At 35.3% G+C, this 20,283-nt stretch overlaps 1 protein-coding gene across 1 annotated transcript; it reads left to right on the top strand.

Moving 5' to 3' along the window:
- The first annotated feature begins 12,475 nt into the window (after positions 1-12,475).
- Positions 12,476-15,906, top strand: LOC142642874 (receptor-like protein 6). Its single transcript, XM_075817312.1, has one exon. The coding sequence runs from the start codon at positions 12,476-12,478 to the stop codon at positions 15,704-15,706; it is 3,231 nt and encodes a 1,076-aa protein (XP_075673427.1). The 3' UTR covers positions 15,707-15,906.
- The last annotated feature ends 4,377 nt before the right edge of the window (positions 15,907-20,283 follow it).

The raw sequence follows: 20,283 nt of genomic DNA, 5'->3' as shown, positions 1-20,283 counted from the left end.
TTATGTTTAGGCTTTTGAGAGTTAGCCTTCTTAGTCCTAGGGTTTTTAGCTTCCTTCTTCTCGGGCTTAGGGGGTGCTCCTAAGATGGATTTATCCTTGTCTAGGTTCTTACTTGCTAATTCCGTTTTAACATCTTTGTTCTCAGAATTTAGGTTATTAGCAAGAGGAACAAAAACAGTAGTACTAGCAGAAGCAATATTAGAGGAAGAGAATTCATACCCCAATCCTGTTCGATCAGAAGCAGATTTCTGAATGTTGAGCATCTCATCCAGCTTCGCACTTGATTTCCTCTCCAATTGAGCTCTAACTTGAAACAGCTCCGCTTCAAGCTTCTTGGTCTTCTCAGCCAAGAAATTTTTCTCGAATCTCAGTACCCCATTGGCTTCATCAAACTTAGTGGAAAGCTCTTCACGGTCAAGTTCCACATCACTGAGCTTCTTGGTAGCCAGCCCATAGAGTTTCTCATGCTTCTTAGAAAGCTTGTACAGTTTGTCATAAGTTGAATGGATATCATCTTGATCATCCATCTTTTCAAACTTGGATTCCACCAATTCCTCTTCTTCATCCATATCTTCAACAATCCCTTTAGTAGGATTGACAGTGGCAGTGAAGGCATTCAAAATTCCATCATCCTCATTGTCGGAATCATCCTCAGGCTCAGTGTCGCTCAAAGTAGCGGCAAGTGCCTTGCTCTTCCCAATGCTCTTGAGATATGTGGGACACTCCTGTTTCGTGTGACCGAAGCCTTGACACCCGAAACACTTAGGCCCTGCGGGAACAGTGTACTAACCACTATCCCTAGCATCCTTCTTCCTTTTATCTTGGCTCTTGAACTGAGAAGAACTGGATTGCCTACGGTCCTTATCGAAACCTTTTCCATTGGCATTTTTCATGAATTTCTTGAATTACCTAGTGATGTAGGACTTCATCTTAGAATCTTCATCGTCTGAAGACTCATCTATCTCACTGCTCTTAGCCTTCAGTGCCAAGCTCTTGTCTTTACCCGACTTACTAATTCTTGTCAACCCTAGCTCGTAGGTTTGTAGATTACCAACAAGCTCAGTCAGAGGAATCTTGTCAATATCTTTTGATTCCTCTATTGCCGTGATCTTGGCATGGAATCTCTCAGGCAGAGATCTGAGTACTTTCCTCACAATCTTAGGTTCAGGAATGGTTTCCCCAAGATTGAAGGCTAAGTTTACTATGTCCTTGAGCTTGGCATAGAACTCATTGAACGACTCATCCTCCTCCATTTTAATTTCTTCAAAGCTGGTAGTGAGCCTCTGTAGTTTCGAATCTTTGACTGCCTTTGTTCCCTCATAGGTTGTCTGGAGGATGGTCCATGCTTCCTTAGCAATTTCAGTGGATGATATCTTCTTGAACTCCTCATTAGTGACCGCACTGAATAAGGCATTCAATGCTCTGCTGTCGAAGTTTGCTGCCTTGATCTTAGCTTCATCCCAATCGGCCGGCGCTTCTTTAGGCTTCGTCCAGCCTATCTCCATAGCTTGCCACACCTTCTCATCTAGAGACTGTAAGAAAGCTCTCATACGTACTTTCCAGTATGCATAGTTAGTACCATCAAACAATGGAGGTATAATGAGAGACTGACCTCTATCCATGACAAACAGGGGTCAATGGATCACACACAAAGATTTAAACCCTAATTAGAGTGTGCTTGCTCTGGTACCACTTGATAGGCCAAAAACGTATTGACCCCTTGTGATGAATTAAGTTGATTAATTTGCCAAGTTATTAATTAATCAAATAAACATGCAAAGTGCATGGTAGCACAAATAAATCACCAATTAAACTAAGTATGCAACGGAAAATAAATTGACACGGTGATTTGTTTACGAATGGAGAAAACCTACACAGCAAAAACCCCACCAGGTGAATTTAAGGTCACCACTCCCGAAATTTCACTATTATCACAACAAGCGGTTACAAGTAAAGGAATCCCAAGTACCCTACCAATCTAAAGTTGAACTCTTACCCCAATACCCAATTAGACTTGTTCTACAGTGACAATTTCTCCTTTCAATGCACGGCTCCCAAGTACGTGACTAACCAATTGCGCAGATCCCAGTACACGACTTCAATCACCAACTAGAGAAGATTGTTGGCTGCAAAGTTCTTCAATTCATCCACACGATGAAGATCAAGAAGATGCTTGGTTACAAAATCTTGTGGTGCAAAGACACAGCAACTTCTTCACAAGAGAGATGAACTAGGGCAAGAACTTTGTCTCAAGTCACAATTTGCTTGAACAAGGATTTCTCAATATTTGTGCAACTTGCATACCTTTGACGGCCCTTAAAATAATCTTTTTATATGTCTAGGGTTAAAAGAAAAGAAGGCCCAAAAACACATCCACAGATTGGAATCAAAACAGAACTTAGAATCTGTTTTTCTTAAACCTCAACAGATAGAGGTATTGAGATGCTGTCGAGCCACGGGGCTGGAACAGCTCTTTAAACCTCAACACATGATAGCTGTCAAGCTTTAATGAATGTGCACTTTTCAGCTTGTTTCTTGGACAGACTTGATGACTTCAACACTTGATCTTGAAACGCAGTTTCTTGAAGTATTAAACACATCCTAAATTTAGCCAATTACAAGTAAAGTACGTTTTTTCAAAGGATTAGCCAATTACATAAAAGAATGACATATGTTCTAAACAAGTGAAACACATGTGTCCTAACAAAGACAGTCACCACAGCCTCATATTCAGTCTTTATCAATGGGGAACCTAAGGGCCTTATCACTCAATCTAGGGGCATTCAGCAAGGAGACCCACTATCTCCTTACCTTTTCCTCCTATGTGCTGAAGGCCTCTCGGCATTACTACATAAGGCAGTAGAGAATTGTGTGATCAATGGAATTATGTCTAGCCAAAATGGGGTGTGCATCTCCCACCTCCTATTTGCCAACGATAGTTTACTATTTTGCAAAGCCACGGTTGGAGAGTGTGAACAACTATTTCGCATTCTTGGCCAATTTGAGGCAGCATCGAGACAAGCAATCAACCACCAAAAAACCTCATTTTTTAGCAAGAACACAAATCCCGAAATAAGGAGAATGATCCAACGTCAATTGGGGGCTAGAATAATGACAAACAGTGACAAATACCTTGGTCTATCTATGACAAGTGGTAAATCAAGAGTTAGCACCTTCAAAGACTTACAAGAAGTGAGTACCAAGTGTGTGATGGGGTATAAGGAGAAGTTTATTTCAAAGGCAGGTTGGGAGGTCCTTATTAAAACAATGGCAAAAGTGATTCCCACATATGCCATGAGCCTATTCAAGCTACCCAAATCCATGTGCGACTCTAGCAATTCCTTGCTAGCAAAATATTGGTAGAGACAAAACAAAGAAGAAAGGAAGACTCATTGGGTTAATTGGAAAAAACTATGCACCAACAAAAAGGAAGGAGGGATGGGTTTTAAAGACTTGCATGCATTCAACTTGGCAATGCTCTCAAAGCAAGCATGGAGACTAACCCAAGACACAGATTCTTTGTTTTACAGGGTATATAAGGTGAGATACTTTCCTAATTGTTTATTCATGATGGCTCAATTAGGTAGTAACCCGTCTTTTGTTTGGAGAAGCCTACTTGCAACAAGGGACATCATTTACAATGGGTCAAAGTGGCGTGTGGGAGATGGCAAGACAGTGGGGGTCTACTCTCACAAATGGCTACCACACCCCCTAATACCACTAAATGAACATGCCAAAGACATGCGGGTCTGTGAGCTCCCGGATGAAGAATCACGGCAAGGGGACAGAGGCAAAATTGAGACAATGTTTGCATAGAGGACACGGCAGGAAATTTTGGTACTACCATTAGACCATCTGAACTCTCCTGAAACGCTGATCTAGACAGAAAATAGAGTTGCGAAATTCACAGTAAAAATAGCATATCGCCTTGCGCTTTGCCTAAACGCGCAACCTTGGGCAGAGCACTCATCAAGCCATGCTTTTAAACCAACTTGGAGCAAAATCTGGACACTCAACGTACCGCCCAAAGTTCAAATGTTTTTATGGAGAGCTTGCTCCAATTGCCTCCCAACTAGGGAAAACCTCCATAGATGACAAGTACGGGTGGATACCAAGTGTGAATTCTATCACCACCAGTCTGAGAGTACAAGTCATATCCTATGGGAATGCCCATTTGCACAAAATGTATGGGCACTGATAAGTAGCCGAATCTAGAAATGCAAAAACATCGTAGAAGACTTCTTTCATTTATTCCAACAGATGCACGAGAAGCTTAGCCAATAGGAACTTGAGCAGTGGGCAGCTACATCATGGTTGATTTGGAATGCGAGGAACAAGTTTTACTTTGAGCATGTCCAAATCCAACCAAAAGTAATCATTGAAGTAGTGAGGGGCCTGCTGGATGAGTACCAACGCCTCATGGCCTCACAGTGACTAGCCAATTTTTTTGTTGTATTTGTAACTTGTTTAAACTTCGAAACCCCAAAACATAAACTAGGGGTCACTACTGTCCTACAATTTCTTTACACATTAATGAAATTTCTATCGTTTGGAAGTCAAAAAAAAAAAAAAAGAATAGAATATTCTGTTCTAGAAGTTGCAGTGTAGGGTAATTTTGACATTAATGACCTTAAAGTCTAATATTGTATTTTTTATTTTAGTCTCTAAATTTTTTATGATTGATTTGAATATTTTTCTAAAAAAAATATAATATTCCATTAGTGAAGTCACGGTGTGAGAAGACAAGTACGCATCCATTGCTTTGTGTCTTTTTGTGAAACATTTAGGGGTAATTGTCATGAAATTTCAAGAAAGCTTAGTTTAATTTACCCTAAATTTGATTGATCATAGTGCAAATTACTCTTTTAAGTTTAGGGTAATTGTGATTTGTCTCCAATTGCGTTTATGACATGACACTTAAACGTTATTAAATGGATATGTTAGCAAGGGAAGTTATAGTTAAGACTTAAGAGGACATTTTAAAAATAATAAATAAATAAAAAAAGAAGAAGAGAGAGATTAGGAGATATCACTTTTTTTCTTTTTTTTCTTTTTTTGTTTCTTTATTAAAGTACACTTACGGCCTTCTTCCCATAAAACTTGGGACTTTGCTATCACATTAGCCATTCATATTTTATTTCATTTTTACCTTTTTTTTTTTTATTAAAGAGACATCACTTTATATCAAGCAAGATCATGCAAAACTTAAAGGTATGTTTGGTAACTGTTTTTTCCTCTTATTTTTTGTTTTCAAAACCAATTTTCTATTTTTGAGACTAAAAAACTTGTTTGGCAACTCAAAATAGACTGAAAACAAAAACTGTTTTCAAAACTTAATTTGAGAAGAAAATTGAAAACAAGCAAAAGTCTGTTTTCAGTTTCTAATTTTCGAAAGCCAATGTAAACACATGTCTAATTTAATAAATCCATCCTAGCAACAACATATTTCAGTGTTTTCTATTTTTTTCTTCAAAAAAAATTTTTTTATTTCAACTAACCAAGCATGTTTTTGATTTCAAAAATACAAGAAAATTGTGTTTTCTTTTTATTCCTAAAAACAAGTTTTTGAAAATAGAAAGTAAAAACTGTTACCAATCATAAACTAAGTTTTACCAACCTAAAAAACAATTGTAATGTCCGGATCTTTCTTTAAAAAAAGAAAAGAAAAGAAGATAATAGAGCGCTATGTCCTCATTGAGTAATTATCTTAAAAAAAAAAAAAAAAAAAAAAAGGTTCTACCTAATTATAGTTGACATCATACTCCAAACTAATAATAGCAATTTTTTTCTAAATAATAGCACGTAAGTTGATATACTACTTAACCTTTTCATACTACTACTAATTTATGTCTTAGTATTTTTATATTAAATGACTTGTATTTATTGGTGTGAGATAGTAGAATAATATGGACTTCTAATTTACCTAATAATTTTCAACGGTCATCACGAGTTATAATCTTAACTAGCTAAAACATTATTTTTTAAGCAATTAGTCTCTATATGCAATTAGAGACTTTACTTATTGAGTTAACTAGAACTCACATTAATTGCATTTTTTTTTTTTTGTTGATAAATTTGATAGACTTTACTCGATAGTTTTTTGTATTGTTATAAATTGGAACTAATAATAAGAGACTTTACACGTTAAGTTTAGCCCATCTTATGTCATATTTTTGTATTTAACGGTTTGCACTTATTGGTTTGAACAGTGAAGTATTACATCGTTGTACTCTTGATTTATTTGATAATTTGTCCTGGTTATCAACGATGAAGTTAAAAAATATATATATATATTCGATGTTAACAGTTAAAACATAATAAATTTTATAATAATTTATTATGTAAGCATGACCAATTACGATGTCATTACCATTCAATATTCATTATTAATCACTAGGCTTTGAGCACGCGCTCATGCACGTGCTCAGAGGTTCTTCTATTTGTTGAGTAAAATTTAATAATTTATATCAATTATAATTTGAGATTATTACATTTTCCAATCGCAAAATACCTAGAGGTGTGATGAAAAAAATATTTCATCCACAAACGCATAACACTCATCACACCCCTAGGTATTTTGTGATTGGAAAATATAAATATCTCAAATTATAATTGATGATGTGATACCCCAATTTGATTGATTGTGTGATGTGTATGGGTGTGTAATGAGTCCCACATCGAGTATTTATTGGGTTGAACTGGGCTTTATTAACAATTACAAGAAGCCTTAATTGTGACTAGTCCTTTTGAGGTATAGCGCAGATATGGCTAGCGTTTTTTCTTGGGTTGTTATATTTATAGTATCAGAGCCGGCCCGATAACCTCATGTGGGCTCGGAGACAATACTCCACAAAGTGGGCCCTAACGAGGACGTTAGGGATTTAAGTGGGGGAAATTGTGATGCCCCAATTTGATTGATTGTGTGATGTGTGTGGGTGTGTAATGAGTCCCACATCGGGTATTTACTGAGTTGAACTGGACTTTATTAACAACTACAAAGAGCATCACTTGTGACTAGTCCTTTTGAGGTATAGCGCAGATGTGGCTAGCGCTTTTCCTTGGGTTGTTACAGATTCATGTGTACACACTTGAGCGCATGCTTAGAGGCTAGATAGAGATAACCCATTTGATTATTTATGGAATAAAACCCCCAAAACAATTGTAAGCATAAGACCCATGTGTTTATAAGTATTTGATATCAAAAGCCAACAATACATACTCCGCAATTGCTTCCTTGACATAAGCCCAAATGATGCTACAAAAAGATATTAAAATAATTAGACAAAATTTTATTTGACGAGAGAGAGAGAGAGAGAGAGAGAGAGAGAGAGAGAGAGAGAGAAGAAACTCCTTAAAAAGAGTGTATAAAAAATGGAATAGAAAATTTTAATACTTATTAAAAAATAAAAAGTTCATTGTATTTGTGCTAGTCCTTCACCACAAACACTGTGCTACCTTTGCGCCCAAAATTTACAACCAAAAAAAATTCATAAAAAGGGGGAAAAATAGAACCCATTATCAACCAAAGTTGAATAGAGAAAAAAAAAATTCACATGGATTGAAATTGAAATTGGAGAATGCATGTGAGGGTGCAAAAACAAATGGGTTTGGAATAAGCAGAAAAGGGAGAGAGATATGAGAGTGATGGATGTGGGAGTTTTCATTTAGAAAAATGATCCAACTAAATTGTGGTGATATGGTTAGCAATTTGAAAACCAACAGGAGAGTAGTAATGTTTAAACTTAAGGGATATGGATGAAAAGTTATAGTGATAGTTTTATAGTATGAGTGTCTTTTTTTTTCCTCTCTTCAATTTCTAAATAAAGAAGAATTGATTTTTTTTTTAAAACATAAGATCTCATATATATTAGGGAGTAGGAGTAAAGGAAATTTGAATTCAAAAAAGAAAAAGAAAAAGAACCTAATATCAAAAAGGAATATTAATAAATAAGTATCGAAAAAAGAGTGAAAAAAAAAAAACCAAGTTAGGGGAAGTTAGACATGGGTTAAAAAAATAAAAAAATAAATAATGAAAAAAAATTGCGGCCAATTAAAAAAGAAAGATTTTTATCAAAAAAAATTAAAAGTAAAAGATCACATCGAAAAAAAAAAGAAAAAAAAAAAAAAAAAAAAAAAAAAAAAAGAAGAGAGAGAGAAGTGTAAATGTGAAGTTATGGAGGAAATTCAAATCTCTTAATACTTTCTTCTAAAAAAAAGTATATATTTTTCAATCACAAAATTCCTAGGGATGTGATGAGTGTTAAGCGTTAATGGGTGAAATAAAGGGAAAACCAATGTGCCATACAATTACTCCACACTCTTCTTTGCAATATAAGCTATCCAACAGCTTGCAAAAACTTCCATCTCAATATCCATTTTTTTTAAAATGATTACAAAGTAAGGGAAATAAGATCTAGTGCAACATGGCAACAAAATTCCCTTGGACATCATTAAAATTTGACATCACAGTAAATTAAAGGTAAAAGCTACAGTTCATGGAAAACTCGGTTGGTAATTTTTCCTAACATCATTGGAGCAAAACCATAGAAAAACATATGAAAGAAAAAGATAAGGCAAACCTTCGGATCTAGCAGATTTGCCGAAGAAAGTGTACAACAGGCTAAGAGACAAGTAGAAAGAATCTTTGCCCACGATAACTTTATGACTAGTGGGTTTACTTAATTTGAATATTATTTGTGGAGTGAAGAAGGTGGGATATGTGAATAATGTCTGGCTTCCTTTTTCTCAGGCTCTTTGGCAAAGGCTTTTTTTGTGTGTGTGTGTGGGGGGTGTAGTGGGAGTTTTTTATTTTTTATATAGGAAGTGGGAGTTGAGATAGCAGTTGGATTTTTTGGAGCAGTAATTGAGAGTGGTCCTATTTTGAAGGCATAAGAGTTAGAAATGTATTTTACAATGTAATCCTTAAGTTTTGTCTCTATTTAAACCTAGGAAAATAGGAGTATTTTAAAACCAAAAAAATCCGGTCCAAACAATGGAAACTCTTAAATAATAGCATAGACTAGCCTCAGAGACTATTTTATTTTTTTGGAAAAAAGTTAATAATTTGTATCCATTATAATTTGGGATTAATATATTTTCTAATCACAAAAATACATAGGAGTATGATGAGTGTTAAACGTTTGTGGGCGAAATAAAGGGAAAACCAATGTGCCATACAATTAATCCACACTCCTCTTTGCAATATACGCTATTCAACAACTTGTAAAAACTTCCATCTCAATATCCATTTTTTTTAAATGATTACAAAGTAAAGGAAACAACGGGATCTAGTGCAACATTGCAACAAAATTCCCTAGGACATCTTTGAAATTTGACATCACAGTGAAATAAAGTTAAAAACTACTGTTCTTGGAAAACTTGGTTGGAAATCTTCTCCTAACGTAATTGGAGCGAAACCATAGAAAAACATATGGAAGAAAAACTTGAAGGCAAATCTTTGGGTTTTGCAGTTTTACTGGAGAAAGTGTATTGGCTGAGAGAGAGATAGAAAGAATCTTTGCCCATGATCCGTATATAACTAGTGGGTTTATTTAATTTGAATATTATTTGTGGAGTGAAGAAGGTGGGAGATGTGAATAACGTGTGGGTTCCTTTTTCTCAGACTCTTTGGAAAAGGTTTTTTTTTTGGTGTAGTGGGAGTTTTTTTTATTATAGGAAGTGGTAGTTGAGATAGCAGTTGGATTTTTTGGAACTAAAATTGAGAGCGGTCCTATTTTGAAGGCATGAGAGTTAGAAATGTTTTTTTACAATGTTATCCTCAAGTTTTTTCTTTACTTAAACCTAGGAACATAGGAGTATTTTAGGAAAAAAAAAATTCAATCCAAATAGGAGAAACTCCTTAAATAGTAGTATAGACTAGCCTCTGTGTACGCTCTCACACGTGTACTCAGATGCTCTTTTATTTTTTTGAGAAAAATTTAATAATTTGCGTCCATTATAATTTGAGATTAATATATTTTCCAATTACAAAAATACCTAGAGGTGTGATGAGTGTTAATCGTTTTTTGATGAAATAAATGGAAAACCAATGTGCCAAACAATTACTCCACACTTTTCTTTGCAATATACCCTATCCAACAGCTTGTAAAAACTTCCATCTCAATATCCTTTTTTTTTTTATGATTACGAAGTAAAGGAAATAATGGGATCTAGTGCAACATTGCAACAAAATTTCCTTGGACATCTTTAAAACTTGACATCACAATGAATTAAAGTTAAAAACTACTATTCTTGGAAAACTCGGTTGGAAATCTTCTCCTAACGTCATTGGAGTGAAACCATAGAAAAACATACGAAAGAAAAACTTAAAGGTAAACCTTTGGGTTTTGTGGTTTTGTCGAAGAAAGTGTACTGGCTGGGAGAGAGGTACCCATGATAAGTTTATAACTAGTGGGTTTATTTATTCTGAATATTATTTGTGGAGTGAAGAAGGTGGGAGATGTGAAGAACGTGTGGATTCCTTTTTCTCAGACTCTTTGGCAAATGTTTTTTTTTTTTATGGGTATGTAGTGGGAGTTTTTTTATATTTTAATGTTGTGTAGTGGGAGTTTTTTTTTATATATATATATTGGAAGTGGAAGTTGAGGTAGCAGTTGGATTTTTTGGAGTAGCAATTGAGAGATGTCCTAATTTGAAGGTATGAGAGTTAGAAATGTATTTTTACAATGTTAACCTCAAGTTTTGTCTCTACTTAAACCTAGGAAAATATGGGTATTTTAGAACAAAAAAAAATCCGGTCTAGACAAGAGAAACCCCTTTAATAGTAGTATAGTCTAGCTTTTGAGCACGCGCTCACGCTCGTGCTTAGAGTCTCTTTAATTTTTTTGGGAAAAAGTTAATAATTTGCATCCATTATAATTTGGGATTAATATATTTTTCAATCACAAAATTACATAAGGTTGTGATGAGTGTTAAGCTTTTGTGGGTGTAATAAAGGGCAAACCAATGTGCCATACAATTAATCCACACTCCTCTTTGCAATATACGCTATCCAACAGTATGTAAAAACTACCATCTCAATATCCTTTTTTTTTTTTAATGATTACAAAGTAAGGGAAATAACGGGATCTAGTGCAAGATATCAACAAAATTTCCTTGGACATCATTAAAATTTGACATCACAGTGAATTAAAGTTAAAAACTATTGTTCTTGAAAAACTCAGTTGGAAATCTTCTCCTAACGTCATTGGAGCGAAACCATAGAAAAACATACGAAAGAAAAACTTAAAGGCAAACGTTTGGGTTTTGCAGTTTTGCCAAAGAAGGTGTACTGGCTGAGAGAGAGATAGAAAGAATCTTTGCCCATGATAAGTTTATAACTGGTGGGTTTATTTAATTTGAATATTATTTGTGGAGTGAAGAAGGTGGGAGATGTGAATAACGTGTGGGTTCCTTTTTCTCATACTCATTGGCAAAGTTTTTTTTTTTTTTTTTGGGTGTAGTGGGAGTTTCTTTTTTCTTTTTTCTTTTTTTTTTAATGTTGTGTAGTGGGAGTTTTTTTATTTTTTTTATTTTAGGAAGTGGGAGTTGAGATAGCAGTTGGATATTTGGGAGCAGTAATTGAGAGCAGTCCTATTTTGAAGGCATGGGAGTTAGAAATGTATTTTTACAATGTTATCCTCAAGTTTTCTACCCCTAAGTGGGAATTTTTTCTCTAAATAATATTAAATATCAAAAAATTTAGTTAATTATCACGTTTCAAAACAAAATTGAAAACTAGCATCTCGAGTGTTTAAAACTCGAGTTCCAAGATAAAACTCGAGTTTTTAAGGCTCGATTTGTAAGTGCCAAAAAAAATCCACGTGGAACTCAAGTTCCACCATTTTACCAAACTCAGTTATATCACCAGTAAAGAGATTACCTTGCAAGTACATGTTGCGCAAGCAGCGAGATTAGAAGGAAGTGAACCGGTGAGAGCGTTGAGACGAAAACTGAGAGTGCGGAGACGAGTGAGGTTTCCGAAAATGTCATTGGGAAGTTGGCCTGAGAGAGCCACACCAGGAAGACGGAGCACTGTGACTCGGTTTTGCTCACAATGGTGGGCGACTCTTCATTCTTCTTTAGCGCTATAGATCGTCCACCAGATCTTCTCCAACCAGATCTTCAGAGCTCCAAATCGTTTTAGATCGTCCATTGTTCCTCTGCTTCTCCATATCTTTGTTTTGCTTCTGCAGATTCTTCCTTCGGATTTCTATGGAACTCGAGTTTGAGAAACTCGAGTTCCACGTGGGTCACTTACCCTGTCTCAGCACCAGAACTCGAGTGTTTGAAGCTCGAATTTGTCACCGAACTCGAGTTTCAAACACTCGAGATGTTATTTTTCAGCCACCACTCTAGCTACTGGCCCAAAATAAGGTCATGTTCCATGGGCCTTTTCTCTCTTGAACCCACAATTCATTTCATCACCTATTTCTTCAACTCTTTATGGTACAAGTAATTCTTCTTATAAACCCCAATGAGAATTTCACTCCTTTCATGGCATTTCTTCATACCCATTTGCTCACTTTTCCTAAACTTTGGTATTTTTGTGGTGTCTCAACCTCAAACATGTCTTAGCAATCAGCGAGACTTGTTGATCGGATTGAAGAAAAGTCTCATCTTCAACCGTACATTGTCCACAAAACTGTTGCACTGGAATGAAACTCAGTTTCCTGATTGCTGTTTGTGGAAAGGTGTATACTGCAGCAAGGAGGGACGTGTTGTTGATCTCGACTTGTTCAACGAGTCCATCACGGGTGGACTTGACAATTCAAGTCCCCTTTTTGGTCTCCATTATCTTCAGACCCTGAATTTGTCTTTCAACAAGTTGAACTCTTCACAAATTCCATCTCAGTTCGGCAATCTAACGAATTTGTTTTATTTGAACCTGTCAAATTCTGGCTTTGCGGGGCAGATTCCTTCAGATATTGCTAACCTGAAAAGGTTGGTTACTCTTGATTTGTCTAACAATTTTTTGCTGGGTTATTCCATGCTGGAAATTAAGAAACCAAATTTAGCTACGCTAATAAAGAATTTTGGGGAGCTAAAGGAACTTTATCTTGATGGTGTATATATATCAGCACCAGGGAACGAATGGTGTCAGGCCTTATCTTCTTCAGTGCCAAATCTAAGGGTGTTGAGCATGTCTGATTGTTATCTTTCAGGGCCTTTTGATTACTCCTTACAGAAGCTTCAGTCTCTCTCAATTATTCTTCTCGATTTTAATCTCTTTAATGCCCCCGTTCCAGATTTTTTTGCGAATTTCGCAAATTTGACTTCCTTGGGTCTCAGTGCTTGTGGATTGCATGGAACATTTCCAGAAAAAGTCTTCCGGATTCTGACACTGCAGACAATTGACTTGTCAAATAATGAACTACTTCAAGGTTCTTTGCCAGAGTTTCTTCCAAATGGTTCTCTTCAATCACTGCTGCTTAGTGGTACAATATTTTCAGGGGCACTGCCAGATTCTATTGGTAACCTTGCCATGTTGTCAAGAATAGATCTTTCAAGTTGCAATTTCAACGGATCAATACCGAACTCTATAGGAAATCTTACTCAATTGGTTTATTTGGACATGTCAGTCAACAACTTCACCGGACCAATTCCATCATTCAGCATGGCCAAGAATTTGACAGAGATAAACCTTTTCCATAATGATCTAACAGGTAAGATTCATTCCCTTATCTGGAAAGATCTTCTGAAACTGGTCACTCTTGACCTGGGTTACAATTCACTTGAAGGGACTATTCCGGACTCCCTGTTTTCCCTTCCATCATTGCAATTATTACGACTTTCCAACAACCAATTTTCTGGTCGACTTGAATTTAATGTGTCTTCTACCCTACTGAACACCCTTGATTTGAGTAGCAACAACTTGGAAGGGCCAGTACCAACGTCTGTCTTTCAACTTAAAGGTCTTAAGGTTCTCTCACTTTCTTCTAACAACTTAAGTGGACCCTTTCAGCTAAACAAGTTTCAGCAGTCGAGAAACCTTTCCAATCTTGATCTTTCATACAACAGCTTGTCGATTGAATATATTGAAACTAATTCTTCATCATCTTCCTTTCCCCAAATTACTACATTAAGGTTGGCTTCTTGCAATTTGAAGACTTTTCCTTATTTCTTGACAAACCAATCCACATTAAACTTTCTAGACCTCTCACAAAACCAGATTCATGGAGAGATTCCTAACTGGATTTGGAAATTTTATGATCTCATTTACTTAGACCTTTCTTATAACCACCTGACGATGACTCCGGAAGTAGCTTTATTCAATCTTTCAGGTATAAGTGTCCTAGACCTTCACTCCAACCAGCTTGAGGGGGAACTTCCGGATCTTCCACCATCTGCCACATACTTGGATTTTTCGATGAATAATTTCAACTCGGCCATACCAGCTAGCGTTGGTGACTCCCTTTATTCAGCTTATTTCTTCTCTCTTTCAAGCAATAAATTCCATGGGGGTATCCCTCAATCATTGTGCACCGCTACATATCTTCAAGTTCTTGATCTGTCTAATAATACCCTGGATGGCATGATTCCCCAATGCTTAATCGAGATGAGTGAGAATTTCGAATTTGAAGTGCTGGATGTAAGGAGAAACAAACTCAGTGGCACAATAAGTGATACATTTTCAGGAAATTGTGGTTTACAAACGCTAAATCTCAACAAAAACCTACTTGAAGGAACAGTACCAAGGTCTTTAGGCAATTGCAAAAGTTTGGGGGTCTTTGACATTGGGAACAACTACATCGAAGATACCTTGCCATGTCACTTGAGGAGCATATCCAGGTTGCGTGTCCTTGTCTTGCGGTCTAACAAATTTCATGGATCCATTCATTGTGAAGGATCAAATGCTCCATGGCCAATGCTTCAAATTTTAGACCTCGCTTCAAACCATTTTACCGGTCCACTTCCAAGAAAATCCCTCTCTACCTGGAAGGCAATGACAAACAATGAAGATGTGGCACAATCAGAGCTCAAACACCTCGAATTTGATGCCCTAGGAGTCACTCAATATCGTTATCTAGATGTAACAACAGTTACCATGAAAGGCCAAGAAATGGAGTTAGGGAAGATATTAACTGTTTTCACCTCCTTTGACCTTTCATGCAACCATCTTGATGGGCCAATACCAGACAATATAGGAATACTCAATTCCTTGTATATTCTTAATTTGTCGCACAATGCTTTCGTAGGCCAAATTCCACCATCTCTAGGAAAATTAAGTCATCTTGAGTCACTAGACCTGTCAAGCAATCAGCTTAGCGGAGAGATCCCTGTGCAACTTGCAGATGGTCTTACCTTCTTATCAGTCCTAAACCTCTCGTTTAATCAATTGTTTGGGCCAATTCCATGTGTCAAGCAATTTGGTACATTTTTGGAAGCTTCCTATGAAGGGAACAAAGGATTATGTGGGTGTGTTTTAAAGACAAAATGTGAATCTGCAGAGCCAAGTTTGCCACCATCTGAAGATATTCACTTGAAATCTAGGCCTTCGATTAATTGGAATTGCTTAAGCGCTGAACTGGGATTTTTTTCGGGCTTTGGGATGGTTATTGGGCCGCTTATCTATTGGAAGAGGTGGAGAATACTGTATTACAAACATGTTGATGACATTTTTTTCAGAATCTACCTACAGTTACACCTTGGGGGGCAACTATACCAACGAATGCTAGCACATAGGAATGTGGGGCGGAGGTACTAAGGAATAAGGATAGGTGTGAAAAGCAATACAGGCAGGAATAAATCTGTATTTTCTTTTTTGCTTTCATTATAAGAGCAAATAAAAAAATGTATCCACTCTGTTAGGTATGATGCTCGTAACTATTTCATATTCTCAATGAACATTATTTTAAGATCATATTAAATTAAGTTGTTTTCATATACAAGTAGCTTTAAATTATATTCAGCAATTTTATATATAGCTTTAAAAAATTTCTACTCTTTTTCATTCTTCCGAATATTATAATTGATGGAACTTGACCATGTCTATAGTTTTCATTACTTGGACATGACTTTCGTTTTTTTTTAATATTTAGCACATGACTTTTTATGAGTGGAGTAATGCTAGATGCACAAAGAATTTTTACAATTTCTATCACAACGGTTGACATTTTAAATTGTGATTGAAAAAAAAAATCATTTTTACATGGCCTTATTATTTATTTATTACACAAACTTTATTAGCATCAATTACAAAATATTATCTCAAAAATTGTGAAAAACATTGTGATAATTTTATTTTTTGTTTGTTTATGCTTCTTGTTATTGAGTAAATAAGCCTTCCTATCAAGTTTTTCTCCTAAATTCATTTGGCAGTGTTGGATGACAAAATGCTTGTAGGAGGTAAATAGGCCTCCTCGGGATGTGAATGGGTTTTTTAGTTAGTGTGTTTGCCGTTTGGCAGTATTGAAACATATGCGGAAGAAAATGGATTTTTTTTTTTTTTTTTTTTTTGGAAGAAAGTCTATTGTCACAAAAAATTTGATAAACTTTTCACATTAGTTGATGTGGTAGCTTGATAGTAGTAAGTAAAAATGTGATTTTTTTTGTGGATTTAGATGAGAATTAGTAATAGTTTACTATAGTAAAGTTTGTCAACTCAACAGTTATGAAATTTTTTATGTATTACTTTTTTTTTTTTGAAAAGTGTTACATTCACAACATTTTCACAACAAATCCTAAGTGTTAAGTTGTTACTAGTTCTAATTTGAACCCACCACTAAAATTACTTTTTTACCCCATCAATAATAGCCAATAACAACCTGACAATTAGGATTTGTTGTGAAAAATTTTATGGACATAACATTTATTGTTTTACATTTGATAAAATATTATTTTATTTATTGTCTAATATTTGGGTTTAATTAATGCTATTACAATAAAAGAAATAACTCTATTAGCTAAAATTTGGGGGATTTTTTCTACTTGAGAGCCTTAGGCAACCGCCTCATTCACCTATAGCATTGAACTGGCCCAGGTAGTAGGTTGTAAAGAATTTTTTAATGTGAAAATATGCTCTCACCTCCCTATTTTTTGAGTCAGTTTACTATCATCTCTTTTCATTTTTCAACCTCTCTTTCTCTCTCTCTCTCTCTTGTCTAGTTGTCCCTCATGGTGGAGTTTGGTGGGTTTAGGTTGTGGTTTGGGTTTGTAATCTGTGTTACAGTGGTTGCGGGGCTTGGTTCCCACATTTAAGTTTCGGTGGTGGTTGGGTTTTGTTTGCATTGGTGGTGGTGGTGCCTTGTGGTTTGGGTTTTGGGATTTATTTGGGTGTTTGGTGAGTTTCAGTTTAGGTATTGGGTTTTGTTTGGATTTGGGTTTGAACTGGCAACTATGGTGGTGGGTGATGCGATTGGGTTGCTCAACAATGGGTGGCAGTGGTGGGTTGTTTGGGTTTTGGGTTTGGATATTGGCTTAAGCTTTTGTTTGGGTATTGGGTTTGGGTTTGAGTTTGAATAAGTGGCTTTGGTGATGGGTGGTGCGATTGGGTTGCTCAGCAGTGGCGGTGGCAGTGGGTGGCTAAGAGATAGATAGGAAAAGAGACCGAAATTATAGAGAGAAGAGAGATAGATATTTTATATTTTTTTATATTATTTTAACAAGTTGTATGTGAAAATAAAAACTGGGATGCTGAGTGTATTGAAAACTAAGTTTGTATAATAGATAAAGTATGTTTTTAGATGATAAGATAACAACTTTAATACCATCCCGAATGCGAATGCTGTAATGGATCAATTATTTGACTATTTATCTATTTCCAACTTTAAACCTATTTATTGTTTTATTTTTCTGAATTATTTGAACCTGTTATTGGTAGCTATATCTAATTAAGTTTGAGCAGTCGATTATACACTATAGTTGATCTCTTGTAAATTCAAAGAAAAATATGGTGCTTTAAAAGTAATTCTTATAAATAAATGTATGGTTATAGATTTTAAAATTAAATTTGGCTAAATTTGCTAATGAATTCCATGCTTTTGACATCGATGTCCAAAATTATTTCTTTTCTCTCAGTGTAACATCATCATGGTGGCTTAGAAACGATGATTTTTATATTGTCCATGGCCGACATGAAATTGAACTATTAGGTTTTGTTAGGTGCATTGGTCCAAGATGCCAGGCTTATCGATGTTTTCACACTGAATAAAATTTTTATTTTGATTGCAAATTCAATTTTCCACATTTGAGATTAATATTTTAATAATTTGATTGTTACAATGATGAGAATTGAAGATTCCAATCTTGGTTCTCATAATAAAAGAAATATAAGTTATATCAATAAGTTTTTTTTTTTTTTTTTGCTGAATAAAAATGGGTAGGGGGCGACTTGAGTTGGTATCTTCCACCTGAGCATGACCATAGTGACACCTTACTCATTTTAAATCATAATTCACACTTCTAAATCACAATCCAATATTATTTAAGGGGCTGTTTGGTAAGAGTGGATAGGCCAAGAATGTATTGACCCCTTGTAACAAGTTAATTGATTAATTAGCCAAGTTTATTAATTAATCAAATTAACATGCAATATACGTGGCAGCACAAATAAATCACCAACTAAAATATAATGCAGCGGAAAATAAAATTGACACGGTGATTTGTTTATGAATGGGGAAAACCTTTGAGGCAAAAACCCCACCGGGTGATTTTAAGGTCACCACTCTCAAGAATTCACTATTAACACAACAAACGGTTACAAGTAAAGGAATCTCTTTACCTTATACCAACCTACAGTTGAACCCTTACCCCAATACCCAATTGGACTTGTTCTGTAGTGACAAGCTCTCATTTTATTGCACGGCTCTCAGTACGTGACTAACCAATAGATGCGCGAATCCCCGTACGCGACTTAATCACCAACTTAAGAAGGATGTTGGCTGCAAAATTCTTCAGTTCATCCAGACGATGAAGATCATGAAGTTGCTTGGTTACAAAATCCTACGGTATACAAACACAGCAGCTTCTTGAATTGGAAGATGAATTAGGGCATATGTCTTCGGTTCACAATATGCTTATGAAAAACTTTTGCATTCAGTTGCATCAGCTGTGACGACCCTTAAAACAATCTTTATATATGTTTAGGGTTGTGAGAAAATAAAGTCGAAATAGGTATTCATGGATTGGAATGAAATCAGATCTGAAAAACTGATTTTCACAATTCTCGATAGATACCCTATCTATCGAGCAGCTGTTGAGCCACAAGCTAAAACATCTTTTTAAGCCTCGATAGATACTAGCTATCGAGTTTTAATGAACAACACTTCTTCATTTGATTCTTGGACAGACTTGCATGGCTTTAACACTTGAACTTGAAACCTTGTTTCTTGAAGTATTAAACACATCCTAAATCTACCCAAATACAAGTAAAGTGTGTTTTGTCAAAGGATTAGCTAATTCTAATTTGTCATATGTTCCTGACATTAAATCACATATGTCCTAACAAGAGCATTTGAATATAGTTTTTTGTTTTGCAATCCATAAAATAGTGGGTCCCACACCTGAATTTATTGTTTGACTAATATTTTCTAAATACAATTTTCAAAAAACTGTATCCTATTTTCCTGATTTAAAACAGGATTTTGAATACGGCTTAGGGGGTGTTTTCAGAATATAGAAAATGTTTTTAATAACATAATTGTAAATAAATTGAAAACAGTGGACTCTACATATTTGTCCAAACTCTTTCATCTCTTAAATTTAGGAGTTTTATTTTATCACAAAAAAATATTCTCACACTTCAAATTTGAAACTTATTATCTATACTACTATTTAAGGGGCTTTCCTTATTTGGATTCCTCATTTTTTTTAGTTCAAAAATGCCCTTACACCCATATGTTTAAGTAGAGACAAAACTAAAGGCAATCCGGTAAAAATGTAATTCTAACTCCTACTAAAACATTGCCTAAAAGATAGGATCACTCTATTGTTAATTTTCAAATTACATTATTCACTTTTAAATTAGATTCTCAAAATAAAAATTATATATATAATATAAAAACACATAATTTTTTTTTGCTAAAAAAAAAGCCTCATCACACGCGCAAAGCACGTGTGATGAGGCTAGTTAAAACAAAAAATATGATGAACTCTATTTCCTTATCACTATCCACAAAAAAGTAATCTACAAATTCTACATGTTACTTTTGTAAATATCTTTGGCAAAAAACTCATTTTAGTCCCTACATTTTCACGCGATTCCCACTTTGGTCCCTAACTTTTTTTTCCACCGATTTTAGTCCCTATCTTGGAAAACGCATCTCATTTTTGTCCTTGACGTTA

The sequence above is a fragment of the Castanea sativa genome, chromosome 7 (genome assembly GCF_040712315.1).
Source record: "Castanea sativa cultivar Marrone di Chiusa Pesio chromosome 7, ASM4071231v1".
Classification (NCBI taxonomy): domain Eukaryota; kingdom Viridiplantae; phylum Streptophyta; class Magnoliopsida; order Fagales; family Fagaceae; genus Castanea; species Castanea sativa.
This window is presented reverse-complemented; position numbering and strand designations above follow the sequence as displayed.